A 16,475-nucleotide genomic window follows, 5' to 3' on the forward strand; every position below is an offset into this window, starting at 1 on the left:
TTTTTTTTTTTTTTTTTTGTAGATCTTTTAGCAAAATGAAATTAATCTCTAAAGTTTAACCGTAGTTTGGATTTATTTTTTGAACTAATAATTCATTATTTGAGATCAATGAACTTGGCCAAACCCGCTCCTCGACCGCTTCTTGATATCTTTTCGTCCATTTGATTACATGGCAAAACATAGAACTCACGATTGGTCGCTGAAATTTCCGTGTCACAAAGAGACTCGGAAATCTGCATCCAAGTGGAAATTAAGGTTCATATTTTTTCATACACAAGACCTTCTAGAGAAAACAGATCATCTAATATTCCAAAAAGTTTAAATATGCTATCAGTGTAATAACCTGCAAACTGCAAAAATTTTCAATTGTGTATAGCAAGATAGCATCAGGATTCAGGAGCATTCATTTTCTGGGTATGTCAAACCTTTGAATACTTTGCTACCATCAACACAAAACTTGGATACAACCGAACTTCGTTACTCCGACATATTTTACAAGGTTATTGCGTTCGTAAAGCCTTGATCCAATCAATTTCGAGCTTGAAATCACCCGCTCCAGTTCTAGCACCTGGGAGACCGCCTTCTGCATTGACTGATAGAGACATGCCAACAACGCGAGAAGGGTTCATTTCCATTTCTGCGTCGATAACATTTCCTCTCCATGTTGGTAGATACAGAGCAAGAGGAATCTGAAAGATCATACATAATCAGTACAATGCAATTCTATTACGTCTGTCATTTAAACAAATTTACAGATGCATTCCGACAAATGGAAAACTAGTTCAGTGTTTTCGGAGTTTCCTAGTACCCTATGATAAGATAGGCAAAAAGAAAAGGATAATGCATTCAATTATAAACTGCACAAAAATGACATCATGGACTCAAATCATCAATACGGAGTTGACAAATTCAAAGACATTCCATTAAATTGAATTTCATGTTTTTCGGGTTTGAATTCCATGTAACCCAAGAAACATGAAATTCTTGGCTCCCTGTGATGGCCAGGTCCATCATATCACGTTTCTAATCACCAAAGGTTGAGGCAAGTAGAACTTGCCTTTGCTATGTACCAGTTATCTTTCGGTACAAAAACAAAAGCCTGCCACGAATTATCTTCTTCTTGACCAGGTGAATTTACCCAATTTTCTGTGTAGATCTGCACATGCAAAAACCACATCAATTAGAAATTAACAGACAAAGAAATTTGGATTACATGCCTTGCATTCCAACTCCTCTCATTGCTTGATCATAAACAAAAATAGTTACCGTAGAAATGTAGCATCTTCCATCTCCTTTAACTTTCAGTGCTATGGTATCATATCGGTCCAAATCAATGTAGCCATCAAACTGCAGAAGAACAAATAAATATTGAAATGATGCCCACGAAATGGTCTTTGGTGGAATAGGGTACTTATATGATGTAAGCATGAATCCAAATTTGGCAGTACGGTCATCACACATGTGTAACAATTTTCCATGTCCATTTGGAGTCAGAAAAACTGGAAACCAGAAGATCTTCATTGATCGGAAATGGGAAAAACTATAACAAAACACATGCACGCACAGAATTGAAATAAACAAACAACAAAAATTACTGTGAATTAGCAATAATTTGACACCAGAACATCTTAAGATGTTAAGATTCTCAGAATATAATAAAATATTCAAATATCATTAACAAAACTTTTCTGTCTTCATTTCAAACTCTTCATCTACATTACTAAAATGTTCACAGCTCACCTTTTTGGAACGCATTCCACAAAAGCCACTCCTGTTTATCTTCAGCTTTGCACCCTCAATGAAATCCAACGAAAGGTTACCCAAGAAAATTCCTAAAATTTAAAGGAGAATGGTTTCAGAAGGTAAGTGCGTAGTATATCAACTACTGGTAACAGTGATATACAATGAAAGCTCGTAGGCTAGCAGCATAATGTGGATTCACAAACTTTTCAATTTCATAAGCTAAGATAATGATTAGTGATTACTCTACTCATCTGAATTTAACATTCAAATGAAAGATACTATCCTACAACTGTGCCACCAAGGCAATTGCATGCCTTAGCAGTGAGCAGAAACTCTCCATTAGCATCAAAACATGAATTTGTAACTTTTATCACAAAAAAGCATATATTCAAAAAACAAGTTTCTAATTTCAGTTTCTTGCCCTAATTTCTTGAAAGATCCTGATTAACTTTCTGTGCATCAAATTTGCGTTCAGAGCAAAAATAGCTTAAAGCAATAACTATAAAATATATTTATTGCAACATTTAAAGGTATTTACTGTCAATTACCAGTGGGTCCATTTTCATTATCTGGAACTTCTAAAGATGCTGAGGACAACCCTGCAAAGAAATAGGCATGGATATGTATATTCAAATCTTGGCATGTTGACATACAAAATGAAAGGGCAAAAAATAGTGAAATCAATAAAACAATTTCAGGAAAGAAAGTTGCAATTCCATCATCTGATACAGATCAAAGTTCATACAGGGAAAAACTGCATTGGAAATCATAACTGCATTCATATACAAGGAGACTAAAAAGCTAGGCATTAGTCCCAACTGCTTTTAGTTTTTTCTTATATATTAATAAAAGGAGATATCAAAGTTATGCACATCAATACCTCCGTATTCAGAGTCAGAATATAGATGCCACTTCTTGAGCTCATCCTTCGAATTGAAATTGAAAATAAATCTCTCAGTTGGAGGCACCAGGTCTTCAACATTCCATGTAAGTGCTAAATTGGCATTTGATACAAAAAACAGCAGAATGTTGATACAAATAAATTGTTTCAATATTGATAACTTCACACAAGTTTCATAACTTCATCTATCAATGTGGAAAAAGCAAACATCTGTACTCACTTACTGATAGGAAACCAAGAAGTGGACTTTAAAGTCCGATTCCCATATAACAGGAAGAACACAAATGCAGTAATGCTTGGCCATCATAATTCTTTTGGTGCCAAGTGTTAACGTACGATTCAGGCATTAAACATGCCCTTAAATATATTCATACATGGTAGGTGAAATCTTTTATATTCATCAAATCTAGAAATATATGAAAGTATAAACAAACACGAAAGATTTTGATTCCCCTAGTGAAAATGAAAAGTAAATAGAAGGACAAATTTATAGAATGTAAGGTAGTTACGCAAATTTTATATGCATGAGATTCTGTATTATATCATGTAAAGATATGTAGAACAAATAAAAGTGGCGATACTACCTTTCTTGGTTGCATTTAGGGAAGCTTGCAACATTCCTCGAAACCTGGACATTTCTCTTTCCACAAACTTCCTACATTAACAAAAAAAATCCAAATGCTGTAATGCTGTCCAGATTTCAGCATGTGTGCTTGGATTAAGTACTTTGAAGTACCAAAGAACTTCAAGATGACGGGAGTTTCAGTGTGAAGATTTTTAACGTGATTTGTTTGGCTAAAAGCTTAAAAAATGATGAGATTTATTGTGGGGGCTTCAATACTTGAGATGTATATTTATATACATGTTCCAAATATTCAAAAGCATATCCACATATATTAAACAACTCATCTCAAGACTAGAAACTGAACTCATTACAAGAAAAATAGGATATAAAGGGTCTCAATACTTAAGTGGGACATTATCTCAAACACCATATAGGCAAGTTGGGATACCCAATTGAAACTCACTGAGTCAAACACAAGGTTCCAGGATCTACACGCAGCAGATAGCTTACCAAATTTCATTTACATATGTGTAAAGCGAATCGATATTCCCACCTAAACCCAAATCCCGTAATGAAGTACTACATCCGAACTGAGGGTAGACGCACATTTGGAGTTCCACTGCATATCAATTGAACCTATATTTATAGACATTTTTGAATAATATACTAATAACTGACATCTCAAATGTAACTAATGAAATCAAAAACCTATCAGTTCAGAAACACTAATTCTCCAACGTTGCCTAAAACTTGCAAACACCGCTTATATATACCAAAAACCTTCCTTGTCATATGAAATGCTTGCTTAGTAGCATTAAGTAGCTGTATAATTGTACCGATTCGAAGTCTAGTTTCTGATCAGTTTCAAATAAAACAGAAATCCCCTTAATCTGTGCAGCTCAACACAACAAAATTATACTTGAGCTAAAATATTTTCAACCGATGCCCGTTAAATAAATAAAAAAAATACAGCAACCCATTTACATAATTTACCCAATAAACAAAACCCATGAACTTGCAACCCCATTTTCCATCTGCTGGGTTTTTCCTGAGAAAAACCCATCCAGCATAAACCCACAAGTTTGAACTATGAGAAATAAAAACGATAAGGATAAATAAAACCCATTTCTGATAAATTTGAATGGAATTAGAATCAGCAGTCTAAAATTGTAGGGAAGAGAGAGCTTACCAAAGCTAGTTAGATTGCTGCACCGAATTGAGTCACCAAATTCAGCCCCTTGTTGGAGTGGAGCCGTTTTAACCGGTAAGATTCAAAGAGTTTCCAAACAAGGATACGATGTCGTTTTGGAGTTCCAAATCTTAGAGCGTCTCCAATGAAACCTTAAATGGAATCCCTACTACAATCGTATGGTCCCTAAATATAGGGACAAATGAGTTATGTTAGAATAACCATTGCTTAAATTGAGTTAAAGTTGAAGGACCATTGCTCCAGTTGGATTAAAGTTAAGAGACCAATAGTAATGAATTTTTAGTTGAGGGACCATAGCTGCACATTTTGATAAGTTGATGAACCATTGCTCCAATTGAGTTAAAATTAAGGGACCATTGCTACACTTTACTCTTATCTTATAAGTAACATTACAGAGGCTAATCAGTCTAAATCTAGACGCCACTTCAGGATTCTCCACCTTAAGGATTAGAGCTATATTAGTATGGTTTATCAATCGCAAGCTTGAACCATTAATGAAAAAGTCTTTAACCATTGAAGGGCAACAATCTCCCAACAGTTTTGATACAACGAAGCGTGAATACCATAAGGCCCTAGAGCTTTCAAGGCTCCAATGCTTTTAATAGCCTTATACACTTCACTATCAAGGATAGGCCTATTAAGATTAACATTTTGCTCGTTACTAATACAAGGATCAATAATGCCAATGAAATTTGCCAGACAATCATAAGACGGGCTGACAAAAGTAGAGAACCTAGCATGGAAATCCTCAACAAAAACCCTATCCAGAGCTTCACCCCTCCACCACCAATGGCCTTGGCTATCTTTAATTCTAGTAATTTCATTTTTTTTCTTCTTCTAACATTAGCCATCTTTTGGAAATATCTAGTATTTGTCTCTAAGCTGCAACCAGTTAGTTCTAGCTTTTTGAGTCCAAAATAATTCCTCATTCTTTCGCACATCACTTAGCTGGTTTTTAATTTGAATATCTCTATCAAAAAGGTTGTTGGGATCTCTCTCATTCATAATCTTTTGTTGCATTTCCAATAACTTCCCAAAGACCTCTTTATTCCAGTTCTTAATTAGAAATTTAAACGTCCCTAAGTAACCTCTAATCTTTTCACACGCATTACCAAAATATTTTGCTCCCAAGCTTTCCCAACAACATTTTTAAAACCTGGATGGGAAAGCCACAGGGCTTCAAATTTAAATGTACTAGCACCTGGTAGTTACCACTTCTATAGCTATTAGTATCAAGCAAGATGAGACTATGATCATACCCAAAAATGGGGTAGTTATGGAGGTTATAGTTAGGATAGGAGTTAATCTAATCCATATGAGCAACGGCCCTATGAAGTCTCTCAAATATAATGGTACTATCTTTATGACCATTACACCAGGTAGACGGCACACAAGTTGCATCAATAGAGACTAAATTTCCATCATTAAGGAAGTTATTAAGGTTTGCCATGTGCTAACTAACACTTCTGTCACCCCCAACTTTCTCTTCTAAATTAATAATATTGTTAAAATTACCTATTAGCAACCAAGGTTGTTCATAATTATTACTTGAAAACAAAGAAACAAGTTCATTCCACAATTGGGATTGGAGACTTTTTTGAGGGTAAGCATAAACACAAGTGAATAAAAAAATTGCTTATTGGAACATTTCTCAGTAACTTCACAATGGATAGATATGATATTGTGGGCAATAATAGTGAGATTAATAATAAAGTCATTCCAACATAAACAAATACCACCAGCCCTACCATATCCTTTTGCAAAAAACAATTTAATGAATGACTTAGACAAACAAGCACTAAGACCACTATCCGGGTTAGACTTCGGTTCCACAATACAAAAGACATCAAAAGCATTTAAACTACAAAGGAAATTAAACTGATTGGAAAAGTCTGGCTAGCCTCAAGCCCTAAAGTTGCCATAGCATCAACTTCATTAGTCAACATCTTCCTGATTGTAGCTCGACCCCTCTCTTCCTTAGCTTCACTTCTTATCCTCTTTCTATTACCCCCAAATTACACTTGCTCAAACTCCCTAACCTCTGTTTCCATGAAAACTTCATCCCCCGCCTTAAGATTCGTGACCTCTTTCACATTCTTCCCCTTACTATTACTCACATTAGCCAAGATCTCAGCATCACTCTTCTCACCAACAGTACCAGACCTAGATCCCCCATCAGTCCTAGGGCACCATTTAGATACCAAATTAGCCCTCGACACCCAAGTTCTATTACATTTGACAACATTATCATAACTCCTACCATCCCTACAAGAAGAGCTCTTACCCCTATTATTGTTTCTAGCCCGCCTCATAGGCACCTCAGACCATCCTTCATCCTCCACGCGTTACTCCTGTGCATTATCACCTCGAATTCGAACATCCCCTTCCACCGAGCTGTAATCATAAAAAAGAGTAGGTTGAGGGAATAAAAGCATAACCCCCTCCTAGGCTCATTCTTACTCTCTTAACTAACTAGAAAATTAGTTGGACAAATCATAGGCCCATCCTCAAATATCCTATCAACTAGCAGACAACCATCATTATCAAACTCTGCAGGGCACAAGTGCCTCTTAAAGCGCTTCCTACCATATTAGAAACAAACTTCAAACAATTTCTCATAGTTCAACAATAGAGGGTACTCCTCATCATCATTCACCACCAGAATTTTCTTAAGTGGTAATCTAAGATCCACTTAAAGTAAGACTCTCACAACAAACCATTTAAACTTGAAATTGTGGTCTCATCCGCCTTAAACAAAACTTCCCACATGCTGAGTAATAACTTCCAAGATTTCAGCATCCCTGTAGTGAACTGGCACCCTTGGAATCCTTTACCCAAATTCTTAGGTTGGAGATAAGGTCGGTATCTCTAAAGTGGATGTTCCACCTTTCCATATGAAAAATCTGCCCTCTAACATATCAAGGCCTATAGTCCAGTGCGAACTCCAACTCCTCCTCATCAGTGAACTCAGTAGCATACCACCTATGCCCAAAGTGATCGAGATAAAAAGGACTCTTAACTCTATCCCCTCAGGTTAGACCAAGCTTCCACTTAATAATCCTTGTATCAAGTTGCTTACCCACAAGCTTACCTATTAGGACCTTACTCTCCATGTACTCAACATTAAGATTTGAGTAAAGACTGGTAGATACTCTGGTAATACCATTCTCCATAGTGAACGTTCCACGAGCACCTTTCACCACAATCGGAGGTTGACTAGGTAAAGGATCGGCAAACTTATTAGCCTAAGAAGGGATCTTGGGGCTAGTAGGAATGCGAGCTTGCCTAGAAGAGGAGGCTTCAAGCTGGGATATGACTGTCATGCTTAAACACAGGGGATTCAGACAAGGAGGACAAGGAGTTGATGTGGAAAAAACATCCAACCCCCAAGACTTATAAATACTAACTCGAGCGTTGCATCAGACACTTAACTAAGGAAGAGCAACAGTTACAAGCAAGCACTCAAAATCAATAATTAGCAAAAAACTAAACGGCCTAATCCGAACCCTATGACAAGCATGCTTAGCCTTGAGCGTCATAAAATCAATCCAATTACACACATTAAATCTAATAATTACCATTGTAAGAACATAAATTGAGCTAGATTTTGAGAATCTAGACAAGCAATAGCAACCCTTTAGCTTCCCTGTAGCACTATAATTAACACTACTATAAGGCGTCCAATTAGATAAGGAACTTACCTTGCACGCCCATCCTGGGGAAGCACCCCCTTGCAGCAGCCATTAAGCAATGACGTCACCCACCATGATTGATTTCTTGGGAAAGTCCACAGCTATGCATATCCTCATTTTCCTTTTTAATACGAAAAAGATCACCAATTTCGGATTGGCCATGATTATTACTTCCAAATCTCCTAAACAAGCAAACACTCAAGCCATTACCACTCCTCAATTTCCTGTTGTATATGTAGCTTATAGGAATTTTTAGCCACTTACTTAGCAAACTAGTTAACTTAGCTCTAGCTAGAAGGAAGTAACAACCCAATTAACCACCCAATCACCACATTAATTGAAAAAATTTGGTGGAACCCTAACCCTAGAAATTTGCCCCTTCCCCCCCTTTTCCCCCCTATCAACTCTCATCATCCTTTTCCCTCCGTCCTAGTTTTTTGAACCCACCCAAATGGGGCAACTTCTCATTTGCCTTTTATTTTTTAATTTTAATTCTTAAAAAATCAATGGTAGAGATAGTTTTTTATTTTTATCAATGGGTACAATATTTCAATGATATGAATAATAATTTTTTAATATTTTAGTCCCTTTAGGGATTATACTATAAGGAATTTTCATTGTAGACAATATGCTTTTAAGGACTTGAATATCCATCTAAAGTTTCTAAATAAGTCCTCAAAAGTGGTTGTGGGAGACTCCCATTGGAGATACTCTTATGCACCCAAAAATTGTGTGTGCGTTCTCTGTGATCCATTGTAAGAGTTTGATTTCTATATTATTGGTACTATACTCAATTTTCTAGGCCTATTTTGGAAGGTGTAACATAATGCACACGATGTAATAAAAGTAACATAATGCGCATGCTGTAATACTTTAGTATCAAATTCACCATTTACGAGATTCGAACACAAGACCTTCCACTTACAATAGGAATAATGTTAGACAGCCTCCCACTTACAAGAGGAATAATACTAGACATACGTGGTACTAAGGGAAACATGTTTACTGATTGGAATGAGGAAAGTAATGACTAGAGGATGGAAAAACAATGGAAATAAGATTTACTAGTTCTCACATATGATCAGATTTCTTATTTTGGAGGTATTGGATTATGCAGGTGGAACCTGTAGTTAATCTCTTTCGGCCACTTTTTTGGATTCCATATATGTTAAGAAACAACTGAAAGTTAAGAATTAGAATAAGATGGTTTCAATTCTTACTTCTGCACGGCTAACAACTAGGTTAAATGTTTAACACATAAAAATTACAATAGGGCATCGCCAATGTATATCATATTCTACTATAGCATTAGGTTCTCCAAAAATTGTTAATAACATCAACACGTGAGAGATATAGCTATGAGAAAATGTGCTCCTTGTATGCAAGAATTTTCATAAATCGAATAAATGGAAAGACTGAAAAAGATATATGGGCTAGTTTGGAGTTGTACTTTTTTTCTTCTTTTTTCAAAACAATTTTTGCTGTGCTATGAGAATAAACAGCTGTAAAAAAAAGTAGGAAAGTGTTTAGTAAACTATAGTGTTAAAAGTGCTTTTAGAAAAGAAGAAAAACAGTGTCATAATGTTTGGTAAACTTTTATATAAAATTGTTGACTATGTAAAATGACCAAGCATGACATGTTACTGGATGTATTATTAATTTAAATAGGTAGTTAAAATATTGGTCAACTGTTCCCTTGATTGGGTTCCGCCCTAGGCCAGTTTATTTCCCAACTAGTTCTTTCCATAACTTTGAATTCATTTTAAGTCCATCACACTTATTCTTCAATCACACTTTACTATAATTCCGCATATTAGTGGACAACTTGTCTATTGCAATTGCACCTCTAATTCCGCATTAAAAAAGATTACTCATCAGATAATAGAAAAACAAAAACTGCTATTACCCAAATAGAAAATTCATCTTCTGCGACTTATTTACAAAAGTGCTATTGTTTCCTTCTGTCTAAACAAACTAATGTTGCAAAAGCATAGCACCAAAATGTGGCAGCCTTCTTTGCATTAACCCCTAAAGAACCTGCGAACAGGGAATAACAATCTCGAAGTACCCCCAATATGAACCACATGAAACCTTTGAGCTAAATAACGATGCAGAAAGACATGATGAAAGCTTTTATCAGGGCCCCCAAAATCTCAAGGCCGGCCCTAGGTGGATCCCTCTTGTTCCTGTTTAGACAACATTCGTACTCTTCCTTGATTGCACACAATAGATTTAGTTTGGCTAGCGTATATTACATTCATAAGAGCTTAATCCAACCCTAGCTACATTTACATTATCACCAATATAAATAAACTCATAATAATTACTCAATCGTAATCAGGAGGAGTACTGATGATGAGGAAATTTATATCAATCAACTTCCTACATATTACAAAAACTGTCATCATAGGAAAATACTAGCAAAAGATGTGTATTATCAATGTCTCTATCTTGCAATAACTCCTTGCACATAACCAACCTGTGAGGGATGATTATAAGATCAGTGTGAACAATCTCATAAATCTCACAAGCAAAAAGATACAAAAACTAAATATATCCATATTTATTATTTGAGTTAAAGGGAAAAGAACAACTAAGCATCCCAAACCTCATACTGAACACGTCCAATATGCACACACATATATATATATATATATATATATATATATATATATATATATAACAGAAGAAGTAGTAGTATTCTTGCAGAGAAAAAAAGTATAGTTGTAGAGAGAGAAAGTGTATCTTGTATTAATGAATTGAGAAGCTTACAAATTACACTTATACAATGTGATATATCTAGTTAATTACATTGCTTATCTATTAAGCTAATACAAAGCTCACAAGATGTTGACACTTGTCACAATCTCAACATATAGAATCCTAACCAACTTAACTACCTCACACACATACACATATTATAGTGTATTTGGAACAAAGGAGTAGACAAACCATTTGTAAGAATATCAGCAAATTGCTCATTAGAGGAAACAAAATGCACTTGCAGAAACTTCTTTGCAACTCTCTCACAGACAAAATTTACATCAACCTCAATATGTTTTGTTCACTGATGCATGACTGGATTGTAAGCAAGGGCTATGATAGATAGATTATCACAAAACAATGTTGTAGGACAAGGAACATCAATTTGCATAAACTGAATAAGTTGTTTGATCCAATCAATTTATGCTGAACTATGTGAGAGTGCTCAGTATTCAGCCTCTGTAGATGATCTAGAGATTGTATTTTGTTTCTTGGAGGACCAAGAAATAGGATTTGGCCCTAAATACACAATTAAACCTATGGTAAACCTTCTTTCATTAGGATCTCCAGCTCAATCAGCATTTGCATCACTAAATGCATGGAGATCCAACTCTCATTTGCTAAACTGAATACCAAACACAACAGTTCCTTGTAAATAACTAAGAATCCTCTTCACAACAGCATAATGAGAATCCATAGGACATTGCATGAACCAACAAACCTGATGAACTGAGAAAGAGATATCAGGTCTAGTAAAAATTAGGTATTGAAGAGCACCCACAATACTTCTATAGAGAGAGATTATTGAAAGCATGTCTATCATTTTTTAATAACCTGTTATAACGTAAGCAAGGTGTGGAACAAGGTTTGGAATAAACCATGTTCGCCTTAACTAACAAATCTGCAACATATGGATTGAGTGATAAACATTCCACTTGCATTCTGTTTGATTTGGATCCTAAGAAAATAATGGAGAGAACCTAAATCTTTAATATCAAATTCCTTTGTCAAAGCCCTAATCACTGAAGCAATAGTCTCAGAATCATTCCCTATGATTATAATGTCATCCACATAAATGAGAAGGATGACCACAGAATGTCCAACATTCTTGAAAAAAAATGAAGGATCAAAATATGTTGAAAGAAACCTCATAGAAGGAAGAATGATGTAAATCTTTATTCCATGCCCTTGGGGCTTGTTTTAAGCCATATAAGGACTTATGCAACCTGTAAACATGTGTGCGATGTTGATGATCACTAAAACCAGGTGGCTGTGACATATATACTTCCTTATGAAGAATGCCATGAAGAAAAGCATTCTTCACATCAAGTTGACGCAATGACCACCCAAAATTAGCTGCTAAAGGTAGGACCAACCTTATAGTTGTAGGTTTAACTACTAGGCTAAAAGTTTCTCCATAGTCAATGCCTTTTCTTGGTTGAAACCTTTGGCAACAAGCCTTGCTTTATACATGGAAATAGACCCATCAGATGTTTCTTAATCTTAAACACCCACTTGCAACCTACCAAGTTCTTATTTCAAGGCAATGGCACCAGAGACCAAGTGTGTTGAGTTTTAAGAGTTGTCAATTCTTCTTCCATAGCAGAAAACCATAATGGAGACTTTAGAGAAGACTTGTAAGTATCAGGTTCAATTTGAGAGAGATCAACATATTCAACATCTTGAACCACATAAAGAAAAGCCTTCTTCTTTGAAATACCATTCTTAGCTCTTGTTTGCATAGAGTGAGTGGTCATAGGAGGAATAGGAAGAATAACCTGCAAACTATCAGGTTGAAACTCATTCTACATTGAAACTCATTCTGCATTACAACACCATTGTCACTAGGAATCTCAGAAGAAGACTTAGTAGAATGGTCAACACATAACCCATTTGGAATTTCAGGAGCCACAATGAATGAAGATGAGGATTGTTGATTTGTTGATTGAATAATGGATTGTAAAGGAATGTGAGTACCACTTTGTTGAATAAAATGTCGTGATGGCATAATATCGGGCATAGTAGTTGTCCTAGAGGATGAAATAGACACTATATGATTGTCACTAGTAACTAAAATGGATGGAGATGCTTGGAGAGACCATATATGTAGGAGTGAGATTGATGGAGACAAGACATTTAACAGATAAGGTGTGATACAGAAATTCAGACTCATCAAACACTACATGTTTGGAAATATAAAACTTGGTATGAATAATGTCATAACAAATGAAACCCTTGTATTTGGAAGCATAGCATAGGAAAATACACTTGGTTGTCTTGGGTTGTAACTTGGTACTATTATAGGTTTTAATAATGGAAACACTTGAGCAACCAAAAATTCTAAGATGTTTGATATCTGGGACATCATTAAACAACAGTTCAAAAGGAGATTTATTGTGAAGTGTAGATGAGGGCATTCTATTAATAAGGTATATAGCAGTTTGACATGCAAAAGACCAGAAAACTAGGGGTAAACAAGCTGTTTGCAATAGGTCATAGCTATTTCAACGATATGCCTATGCTTCATTTTTGCCAAACCATTTTGCTTAGGTGTGTAAGGGCATGACAGTTGATGTTTTATTCCTTTGTCCAATAGAAACGTTTGAAATGGTTTACTAAGGTATTCACCTCCACCATCACTCTGTAATGTTTTGATGGAAGTGGCAAAATGATTGGAGACAAAATTATAAAATTCCACAAAAGTAGAGAAAACATCACTTTTATTGATAATGGGAAATAGCCAACAATGTTTAGTGCATTCATCAATGAATGTCATATAGTAGCTAAACCGTCTATAGAATTACAAGGAGATGGACCCCATACATCATTATGAATGACTTGTAAGGGATGTCGGGACTTAGACACATAATTGACAAAGGGCAATTTATAAAGTTTGTCTTCCATACATGTATAACACATCACAAATAATGAATCAGGTAACACATACAAATTACACTTCTTCGACATGAGAGAAACCACAAAGTTTGATGGGTGACCTAATTTCCTATGCCAGAGACTAGAAGATACTTGATGTCCAAGATAAGCAGCCCGAGCCTTGGAAGTAATGACATTACTCCTAGTTGGAAGTGGTATTAGGTACAATCCATTACTACATTGTCCTTGAAAGAGAATCCTTTATGTGGCTTTGTCCTGAATCTAAAAACAGAAAGCATCATATATCAGCCAACAACTATTATCTAAGCATAGTTTATGCACAAATAAAAGGTTATGAGATAGCCTAGGAACACAAAGAACTGAATTAAGTTGCAATGGTTTTAATGGAGTACGAAGAGTGGATGAACCAATATGAGATATTGATAAACCTACACCACTCGGAGTCTGAATTGTTTCATTAGTAGGATATAGGGATGCCAATGACAGATTACTAAAATCAACTAGTTATATGTGAAGATGCTCTTGAATCAATCAGCCAAAGTTGCTAAGGATGAGCACTTGGTTCATAAGGTTGTGATGGATGAGCATAGCTATTGGAGCTTGAGTTGAAATGCTTGAGTTCCTGAAATGATAGTATTTAGCACTGTGATTCTTTTTCCTATAAACTTGACAACGTTTAGAAACTACACTATCAAAATTCTTGAATCTGCAGGTAGGAGCCAAGTGTCCAAACTTGCCACAAATTTGACAAGATGTACTAGAGAATCCCAGTTGTCGTGGTGGAGAAGTACCAAGAATGCCAGGAGCTGGATTCACAGTATAATTTCCATAATTGTTCTTGAATTTCCAAAATGAGATTGAGAATTGTATTGAAATTTACCCTTGTTTTTGTTCTTACTGTAGCTTGACTTGAACCTAGAATTACCAGAAGAATAAAAATGAGACTGAGAAGAACCTCTATAAGAATTACCATTTGAAGAATCCTCAGCTTTGGAAGAATCACCATAAGACTTGGAGTCACTGCCATTGTTTCAAGCAACTATTGCAAACAAGACAAGAGTAATGAGAACATTTTCAACCATTGTTTCCTCAGCAATTAACTGAGATATGGGATCTTTCATGGAATCTCATGGCCTCGAATAATAGATCGTAGAGTATTGTATTCAGAGGAAAGACGATTCAGGGTCAAAATGACAATATCATCATTGTCAAATTGAACTCCATCATCAAACAGATAGACACAAGCTTCTTAAATGCGTTGCAAATATAGTGAAATCGAATTAGTACATTTCTTGATGTTTTGTAACTCAGATTTCATCTGAAAGACTGTAGCTCGAGTAACAATTGAAAATTGTTCTTTGAGATGCACCCACAAATCACGAGCACTGGTACTACCAATTGCACAAGAGATAGCTGAAGGAGATAAAGTGGTTGTGAGCAATTGCATCAATGCCTGATCTTGCATTTTCCAAATTTTGAACTGATCACTTTCAATTGGAGATAATGCATCAGTTGAAGAAATAGTTGAATCCCCAGAAGTAGGCACATTAAATCGAGTAGGACAGGAATGAGACTCGTCCACAAAACCCATAAGACCATGATCTTCAAGAAACAATTCGATCTGAAAATTTCAAGTAAGATAGTTGGAGTCATCAAGTTTGACAGCCACATAGGATGAGACTGTTGCTACGAGAGACGTTGTAGGTGATTGAAGAATCTGTAGTTGAGCAGAAGTCACCATTGTAGAAGATCGAGAGAAGAAACCCAAATGAAAAATTTCTCTGAGAAATTAGAACAAACATTTGGTGTGCAAAGAAGATGCACCTAGTCGGAGAAGCAGAGAGGAATCAAGATCCTAAGAAAAGAGAGACCGATTGTTGATCGAAGTAGTGAGTGAAAGTAGAAGAACCAAGATCAAGAAACTGTTAAGCCAAAGCTTTTCAGGCTAAAGATACCATGTAAACAGAAGAAGTAGCAATATTCTTGCAGAGAAAGAAAGTATAGTTGTAGAGAGAGAAAGTGTATCTTGTATTAATGAATTGAGAAGCTTACAAATTACACTTATACAATGTGTATATATCTAGTTACATTGCTTAGCTATTAAGCTAATACAAAGCTCACAAGATGTTGACACTTGTCACAATCTCAACACATAGAATCCTAACCAACTTAACTACCTCACACACATACACATATTATAGTTATCAAACTATATTCCCACCCTTGTCTAATTCAGAACACCTAGCTACTCAAAGCGAATAGTAAGAAGTAATTGGAATGAGTTTCCCTAATCATTTATTTAGGGAAACTTATATCAAACCTTAGAGCTCTATAACCATATAAGATTCTAGTATACGATAATGTAATTTAGGTGATCAAAACCTATATCAAACCTAGGTGCAGTTAGTAGGATCAAAACCCATTCCTTCCAGCTGCATAACAGTGAAAAAAACGGAGATAAATACATATAAGAACAATAAATATAAGGATTTGTTTTATGTGGTAAAACCCCACTCACAACGAGGAAAATCCAAAGAAAAACCATGGGGGCACAGTCCATAAAAGAATCCAGAAATAAGGACTTTACAAGACTCAACTATGTTCTCTTGTACTTTTGTTCTTGTAGCACGCCGTCCCCACACAGATCTAAAGTATGATAACTAGGTTTCTGAAGTCTCACAAAGTTTGCTCTCAAAACCTAACACA

The 16,475-nt window shown here is 35.7% G+C and overlaps 1 protein-coding gene across 5 annotated transcripts; it reads right to left on the reverse strand.

Moving 5' to 3' along the window:
* Positions 1 to 351: 351 nt before the first annotated feature.
* On the reverse strand, positions 352 to 8,482 carry LOC103929284 (probable complex I intermediate-associated protein 30). Of its 5 annotated transcripts, XM_048572506.1 has the most exons (10): positions 8,121 to 8,482; positions 4,399 to 4,584; positions 3,720 to 3,828; positions 3,229 to 3,299; positions 2,624 to 2,737; positions 2,292 to 2,342; positions 1,741 to 1,832; positions 1,267 to 1,347; positions 1,058 to 1,156; positions 352 to 689 (listed from the first exon to the last, which is right to left on the reverse strand). In XM_048572506.1, the coding sequence occupies exons 3-10, from the start codon at positions 3,815 to 3,817 to the stop codon at positions 501 to 503; spliced, it is 795 nt and encodes a 264-aa protein (XP_048428463.1). In that variant the 5' UTR covers positions 3,818 to 3,828; positions 4,399 to 4,584; positions 8,121 to 8,482; the 3' UTR covers positions 352 to 500. The 5 variants fall into 5 exon arrangements, with proteins under 5 accessions (XP_048428463.1, XP_048428462.1, XP_048428465.1 ...); XM_048572505.1 differs by having other exon boundaries at positions 3,720 to 4,584; XM_048572508.1 differs by lacking the exon at positions 3,720 to 3,828 and having other exon boundaries at positions 8,121 to 8,479.
* Positions 8,483 to 16,475: the final 7,993 nt, after the last annotated feature.

Source organism: the organism of the source record quoted next, unplaced genomic scaffold (genome assembly GCF_019419815.1).
Source record: "Pyrus x bretschneideri cultivar Hongxiangsu unplaced genomic scaffold, Pyrus_bretschneideri_v1 Contig61, whole genome shotgun sequence".
NCBI lineage: Eukaryota > Viridiplantae > Streptophyta > Magnoliopsida > Rosales > Rosaceae > Pyrus > Pyrus x bretschneideri.

Bases quoted from the DNA above. Each gene is read 5' to 3' on its own strand.
- LOC103929284 (XM_048572506.1), bottom strand. From the start codon at position 3,817: ATGTGCGTCTACCCTCAGTTCGGATGTAGTACTTCATTACGGGATTTG. The intron at 2,738-3,228 runs GTAGTATCGCCA...ATGCCAATTTAG, and splicing joins CCTAAATGCAACCAAGAAAG to CACTTACATGGAATGTTGAA. The intron at 1,833-2,291 runs GTAATTGACAGT...TTTAAATTTTAG, and splicing joins TAATGAAAATGGACCCACTG to GAATTTTCTTGGGTAACCTT.